The sequence below is a fragment of the Anarrhichthys ocellatus genome, unplaced genomic scaffold, assembly GCF_004355925.1.
Source record: "Anarrhichthys ocellatus isolate YVR2014 unplaced genomic scaffold, GSC_Weel_1.0 scaffold88, whole genome shotgun sequence".
Lineage (NCBI taxonomy): Eukaryota > Metazoa > Chordata > Actinopteri > Perciformes > Anarhichadidae > Anarrhichthys > Anarrhichthys ocellatus.
In genome coordinates this window covers 278,999-286,498 of record NW_022280118.1, presented here as the reverse complement: position 1 = coordinate 286,498, position 7,500 = coordinate 278,999, and the positions used below count along the sequence as shown (strand labels likewise).

The window sequence follows — 7,500 nt, the reverse complement described above, 5'->3', positions numbered from 1 at the left end:
TCTCCAGGACGAAGTCAGCGTGTGTGGTGAAGCCCAGCATGGAGCTTTTCTGAGCCCGGAGCTCCACCAGCTCCTTCAGGATGGCCGAGTTCTCCTGAAAGCACACGCAGGGGGGAGGGGAAGCCCTTTTTAATGGACAGTTCCAATTTACTGCTCGGGGTTGTCCACCTGTCAGACTCAGTGATGTCACCGCATTACCAGGTGAACTTGTTGAGTACAATGTTTTTACAACTGATGGTGGACAAAACTACCAAAATATGTTGTTGTAAACTGGAATGAGTTCAACAACTATTTTCATTAGATTGTTTCAAATAGAGAAACTTGCCCCTCTGTAGTTTCCCAGATCAGAACGAGACGTCTTCAAACTGCTTTTTGTGTTCGACGATGAGAAATAGCAGCCGAGTTTCTCACATTTCAGAATCTGAAATTGACTATTTATAGAGTTGTCGTTTAATTTTCTAATTCAAAGGCTAATTTATTGTCATTGTACAACACATGGTTGCGCAACGAAATTCAGTTGTAGTCTCTTTATTCTACACAGGAAAAACAAGAAAAAGCAGTCATAATTTTGTGGGAAAGACGATTCTCATTTGTTCAGAAAATGCATAAACATGTAATCTATAAAACCCTCACCAAGTAGTTTAAATTCCCCTCTTTCACGACATACCAATATCAGACACAGCATGAAGTTACCAATGACGGCGATTAAAGTATAGAAGGAAACACTTTCAAAAAGGATATATATTGAAGTTTTTCTTTAAATTCACATGTTTATCCTCCGAGTCCTCACTGTGAAAATAAATCCAAACACTGACCTATAAATAACTCAAACTCTTCTAGTTATCAGCTCTGCTCTAAAGGCAAACTAACTCCGCTCAGATCATCATGATGTGGGACGTGAAACCTGCACTAACCGCCTCTCACATTATCTGAACATTTAGCGCTCTTAGAGTGGAGCTGGTGACGGACGTCTGTTTACTTCCTGTCTCACCTCCTTGCAGCGGGAGTTGAAGGCCTCCTCCAGCTTCTGGCGGGTCTCTGGGACGAAGCATTTCTTCATGGTGGGGAAGTAATGAGGATACTTCAGGGTGACCTTCAGCGTCTCTCCGTGCTTCTCCAGGGAGCTCAGGAAGTCCTCGGGGAGGCCGCCTGAAAGCCAAACCACCACATGCGTTAACACACGGAGAGAGGGAGACGGGGTGGGACGGTCCGAGGGGTTCGGGACTCACCCAGCTCGTCTCTGGTGAAGGACAGACTGGTCGTGTCCTCGTTCAGGTTCTTGTTGAAGTCGATGCTCAGGTTGCTCAGCTTCTTCTTGATGGTCTTGATCTCCTGTTACAGCAGAGTCAAATACTTAGATCTGATACTACATGGAGAGTTTAAAAACACACCATATCATAAAAGAAATATGACATATACAGTGATTTTATCCATAGAGCCCACTCCTATCTGAAAACACTTCATCTGACTCTGTGATTTCTCTTAACCGTCAATTTTCAAAAAATATCCCCCCAAAAGTGTCAATAACAACATCAAACAAAGAGAATTGTTTCTCAGTGAAGTCTCTCAGCATGCATAAAGAGTGATAATAAGGAAGCATCAGCCACCTCTTGTGTCTCTTTGGGCAGGTGGAGGCCGTTCCTCTTCCCCAGCTTCATCAGTCGCTCCATGTAACGCTTGGACTCTGCAGTGAGGCAGCCGCCATCCACCTTCTTCTGTAGACGCAAAAACAATAAGAAGAAAAAGACACGATAACAGGAAACCTTCGGAAAGCAAGAGAAGAACTGAAATAGGTCCAAATGTCATCAGAGAGGCTGCAGATCCTGGATTTAAAAGGAAATGGGAGGTACCACCGCTGGTGTCTGCTTTTTCTACATCAAGATTATCCAAACTATTTAGGCTCACCAGCCCCGGATGGGATCAGGACCTGCCACTTCACGTTTGGTTCAAACGCGTACCTAAGATTCAGTATTATGTTGAATGTCATCACATTTGGTGTAGCGTATATATTCAGTGTTACAACTGTGGTCGTATATCGCTGCAGATGCGTTTCTTTCCATCAGTGTGAAAGCGTTCGTGTGTGCGTAAATAGGTGTGTCCCGGGAGAAAGAGACGATTGGCTGGCCAGCTACGGGCTCCAGCAGGTGATTGGCTCCCTTCAGATGAACGCCGGCTATGTGAGGAACCAAGAACACTCATTTCCCTCGTCTCCCAATCAGCCAAACCACCTTCATCACATGTACTCTTTGTCACGCTGATTTCTGTAGGTAATGGGGATGAGCTGTCATGTATTTATTTTTTTTCCGTGAGAGTGGTTGCTTATTATTTGGTTTGTTTGAGATCATTAGGTTATAATTGTTTTCCTCCCGCTTAGATATTTGTCTTGGCCTTTGCCCACCCTAAATCAAGCTCCATGTGGGTTTCATCTCAAACTGTGAATAAATTCAGCCGTCACCATATTCTGCAATCTGCCTCAGAGGCTGCTGGGAGCTTTGGAAGATGGGGCTAGTTCACGTTGCGTCTCGGCCACCTCGAGACGAGGCGCAACACCAGTTTGTTTTTTCCTCTGGTATTGTTCAAATTGTCAGCTCACCTCCAGGGCGACGATCCTCAGGTAGACGTCCTCCCTCATGCTCATCTCCACGTCGAACTCCGACAGACGCTTGTCGGCGTCGGTGCTCGCCGTTCGGACCTCCTTACTGGAAGAGACGTGCTGCGGGAAGTCCAACATGTTCCTCTGGACTGAGATGGGTGAGGTGAGAGACAACAGTCACTTTAGTGGATTTCCTGCACATTTTACAGGATCTATTACGATTTCATTCTTCATTAATGGACTGATCATTTAACATCTTTGATTTACTCTTTAAAACGTTAACCATTCCCATCACAGTAACCAGGTCCAAAGTGATGTCTGCTTTAAATGCTAATTTATTCTGATAAACGGCCACACAACAAAATATTGGATTCAAAATTTAACAAGCAAAGTTTCTCCACTTCATCGAAGTTGTGAGCGATTCATTTTTATTCTTCATCGACAAATAACTAAAAGGAATTAAATATTATTAGTTTCAGTATCTCGAAATTTTGAGATACTCGCGGAAATACTCGCGGCCTGTGCTCGACGTGCACCTGATTCTGGAACTCGCGCGATCAGAGCTTTTCAGACAAACCTGTTGACTGATAAAGCCGAACAATTTGTTTTTGGATGCTTTCAAATATTTGATTTGAGTAAATATTTTACAGGATATTCAACCTTTGTTTCTCTATACTGCATTTCATTCTTGACTTCTTTCTCTACAGGGCTTGTACAAAGACAGTAAAGTAGCCCATGAATATGAGATATGAGTTTACACATAATGACAACTCCTCAGTTCCTCTCAGTATCTAGTAACTTTGTCTCAGCGTCTCAATGTTTTATGTATCTTGTCATTTCAATTCAGCGTTTGACTAAATAAATGTCTTAATTTTGCAAAAGTATTCTCTTAATTTAGACTTATTATTTTTTACTTAAATTTTTTTTTTCAGGTTGAAACAGGCAACCATGAAAATGTAACCAGCTGCTACTTTCCCTGTGACTTGTTCTCGTTAATTCATCATGAAACTCTTTTGCATGAAGTGAAGATAACATGAGGGAGCAGGAGTAGTTTCAGTGTTCCCTCCTGCAGCAGCAGCAGCATGCTGGAGGTGTTTTCAGGTTTTCAGCTGCCTCCACACAAAAGTCTCCGTCTCTATTGTCGCAGCGGCGGCTGGTTCAGCTGCTTTCTCTGCAAATTGCTGACGAGCCTTTACCATCACACACCGATTCTGCCGACTCAGAGCTTCGGTGCAGAGCTCACAATGGACGACCGGCCCCCGACTGTGCGCTCAGGTTTGTGCTGTGTTCGTGACCGCTTTACATTCAGGTTCATCGCGTGTGGACGGCACGAGCCGCAGAAATATAAATGATAACCGTTTTAAATCTCTGCTAGCCAGTGACGTTAATGTTGCCGGTATAAAGACATATTTAACTATAACTCTGATCTTCTATATTTCTCTTCATGTTCAGACTCAAACCAACAAAGAATGTATCTACTGACAAGTATTGTGTGTGTGTGTGTGTGTGTGTGTGTAGCAAAGCCTGATATAAATTCGTCGTCTGTCATAAAGCTCCATTATAGTCCGTCATCACCAGGAACAGACACACTGTCGTTTATTTTAGTCCCACACACACCGTTCTGCTGCCACAAATAGTCACCAGATGTGGATTAATCCGCCGCTGAAAATAGTCCCCAATAAATACACCATTAGCTCCAGATTGTTTGATAAAAACTACAGTGACCAGCTGTTTTTTGATTATCCCTGGCTGGAGGGTCAGAGTGGATGAATCTGAAAACACCGGCCTCATATTGAACATGTTCAAGGACAAAAACGATCAACTGAAAAGAGGAGATTTAGCCGTTTCCTGCTGTTTAACTTATTGTGATCATTTCACACGTAAACAGCGTTTTCAAAATTAGCAAGCTTTAGTCATTTAATTATTGTCAGCTTCAGTCACTGAACACCAACCACAGCTTAGTTTTCCGTGACACATTTTGATCTTTGTTGTGTTATTCTATTATTATAAATTACCTTGTTGCGTTCAACAACACTCCAACATCTGAGGTATAAGATTTATCTGAAACATTTCTGATGCCTCAAATGTACATTGCCTCTATGTTTGTTTATCTTCTGAATTACATTTAAGAAAAACAGCAGCAGATAATGAAGTCTCAGATATCAGAGGGTCTTTGAACACACCGCCAAGACCAGTCGCTGCTCCTAACTGCACTGTCACAGTAAAACAATGTGAATTTACATAAAATAAACTTAACATGGACTGTGAGGGATTCTCTCTCACATCTGCAAGTTCTAAATGTAAAATAATGTGCACAACTTGTAGTTCATGTTATATATATATATATATATTTTATATAGATATTATAAGGAGAGTATTGTTATGTCAGCGGTGCAAGTATATGTGATAGCTCTCAACTTTGAAATAACATTTCAGAAGTTTTTATTTACTTTTATATTATATTTTTTGTTATTATTGTTATCATACCTTGTATGTTCATGTATGTGTGCAGAGGTTTTAATGTACCGTACAATATAACTATAAGACCATAAATACAGAAAATGAAGATATGTATAGTAACCAGTTGGTTTCACTTGTGTCTGACACCGTATATCTATTGAAAAACTCAAAATAACTTTCATTTCCTGGCTATGAAAAAACAATGATCATCATCAGAACCCATGAGCGACAGCATCAGAAGAGAAAGGCTGCCGATTGGTGGACACTGACCGGTGTACTCGACCTCCACGCCAGCGAGGGCCTTCAGCGTGTTCTCGAAGGTGACGCTGTCGAGGTCCAGCGCTCCGACGGCGTCGTACACCGTCTTGGTGCTGGCAATGAGCTCGTCGGAGAGCTGCTGGATCTGCTCAGGGTTCAGGTCCCAACGTAGCCGGTTCTCTGCGCAGACCGGCACCACGCTGGCAAACACCACCTCACCTGGGACAGGAAACAAAAGGACAGGTCAGTGATGGAACTAGTCAGATTTACAATTCTTTATTATTACTATTATATATTGTATCATTACATTATTATTACTCATGCCTTAATGTAAAAGCAGGATGGTACTGCTGTGTTCATTTATAGTGCAGCTCATTTTGAATTTTATGTCGAATGCAATTGATACTAACAAGTAAAACTTTATTTAGTAAAATAACAAAAGTATTACCAGCTAAATGTACTTCAGGTATCATTATTAAAAGTACTCTTCGGAGAGAATGTTTCACAGTGTTTACTTATGATGTATATCATTGGAATATTATTTCAGATTAACACATAGGCAGCATGTTTATGTCACAGTTAGTTTAGGTGAGAATCATTTTAATTATTTTATATACTGTTGGGTACTTTAATCTACGACAATTTAGAAATGTAATTTTCCCCGAATGATTATTTTCAGGGAGTAAATGAAGCATGAATTTTACTGCATTCCCTCCAACAGTTAGAAGACACTGATGAATTATATCTACATCCCTGAATCAGTGTTATAAATTAGCAAGTGTGTGTTGCTCTACACACTGTATCTCCACCCATTCCTGATCAGTTTAACACATTCCTACATCTTCAGATATTATACACATCTCAAGAACAGAAAATCACATGGCTCTGCCCTCATTTCATTTACATACTGGAGTCATCACACAAATGTTATCAAAAATATCTGTTCATTTAAATGTTACTCATCAAAATGCAAACACTTTTCATTCTGATTTACATGTTAAATTATCACAATAGACACCAATATTATTATCTATTACAGATATATTGTACATATTTTTTACTTCCGATTTTTATTGTTATTATTTAATTTTTATTGTATCTATGTTATGCAACAGAACACCAAGAAAAATGCCTTGTATGTGAAAACCGACTTTGGCAATTAACCTAATTTATTCTGAATTCCACTTTACACCAGCTCCCTGCTAATCCTAGTCTGCCTTTACACCAAAAACGACAATAAAAATGTAAGAAGCAGCCGCGAAAAGATGTTGTTTGGTGGATTATTTTAGTAGTATTCTGAATTCATAGGCATAATATGTCAATTGGGATAAGGTATTATGTTTTGTTAAATAATGTGATGTATTTAGCAACAGACGGCCTTAACTTTAAACTCACAAGTTTTTAAAATGGAGTTTGGGGCATTGCTTATTGCAAATATTTAGGATCTGCAATCTACGCTGATAGTCTGAAATTGCTCAACAGTTAGATAGCTCAGTGAATAAGCACAGTGAGCTCACATGCTAACGTTACACAAACAAGAGAGACAATCAATGCAGAACTGCACCATTACAACTCAAGGCGTTTATTTTGGTAACTTTATACTAAACTGAAAGCTAAATTAATGCTACTAGTGATTTTTAATCAATTGACTGGTACAAGCCTTACAGCACAGCAGCTACGCTAGCTAACGGTAGCGCTAAAACTATCTCAGACAGATTCAGTGATCAAAGCTAAATAAATCTAAACGATCACAGAGACAGTCAGAGAACAAACATGGCGGCCATAGGGACGCTTTTACAATAAAAAGATTCAGTCACATTAAAAACATCAGCACATTACTCACCTGTCGGCCCCATATTTCAGGTATTGAATGAAGGTTTGCTAGGTCCGTATGGTTAACTGTCAGGCAGCTGTGTGCAGGACGATATGGCCGCTACAGAAGAAGAAGTAAACTTCTGGTCACACGTTTCAAAATAAAAACCAACACGAGGAGCATTTCTCGCAGCAAACTAATACCACCAAACCAATTTTACAGCGGATATTTTTATTATATTGTATCATACAGTATGCATAGTATTATATGAAGTGGTGGAATACGTGTTCACATTTTTTACTTCAGTTAAAGTAATATATAATTGTGTGTATATATATATATATATATATATATATATATATATATATATATATAT

The 7,500-nt window shown here is 39.9% G+C and overlaps 1 protein-coding gene across 2 annotated transcripts in view; it reads right to left on the bottom strand.

Annotated features, from left to right (window-relative positions):
* thop1 (thimet oligopeptidase 1) overlaps positions 1 to 7,500 on the bottom strand; it is a 16,499-nt gene that overhangs the window by 7,871 nt on the left and 1,128 nt on the right. The window contains exons 2-8 of one of the 2 annotated variants that reach the window (XM_031875295.1): positions 7,155 to 7,244; positions 5,324 to 5,530; positions 2,594 to 2,742; positions 1,608 to 1,712; positions 1,230 to 1,332; positions 992 to 1,149; positions 1 to 94 (exon numbers count right to left, since the gene is read on the bottom strand). The exon at positions 1 to 94 is cut by the window's left edge and continues 42 nt beyond it. In XM_031875295.1, coding sequence (XP_031731155.1) covers positions 1 to 94; positions 992 to 1,149; positions 1,230 to 1,332; positions 1,608 to 1,712; positions 2,594 to 2,742; positions 5,324 to 5,530; positions 7,155 to 7,167 — 829 coding nt within the window. In that variant the 5' untranslated portion in view covers positions 7,168 to 7,244. Of the gene's footprint in view, positions 95 to 991; positions 1,150 to 1,229; positions 1,333 to 1,607; positions 1,716 to 2,593; positions 2,743 to 5,323; positions 5,531 to 7,154; positions 7,245 to 7,500 lie in introns of both variants that reach the window. The other variant, XM_031875294.1, reaches the window with a different exon arrangement.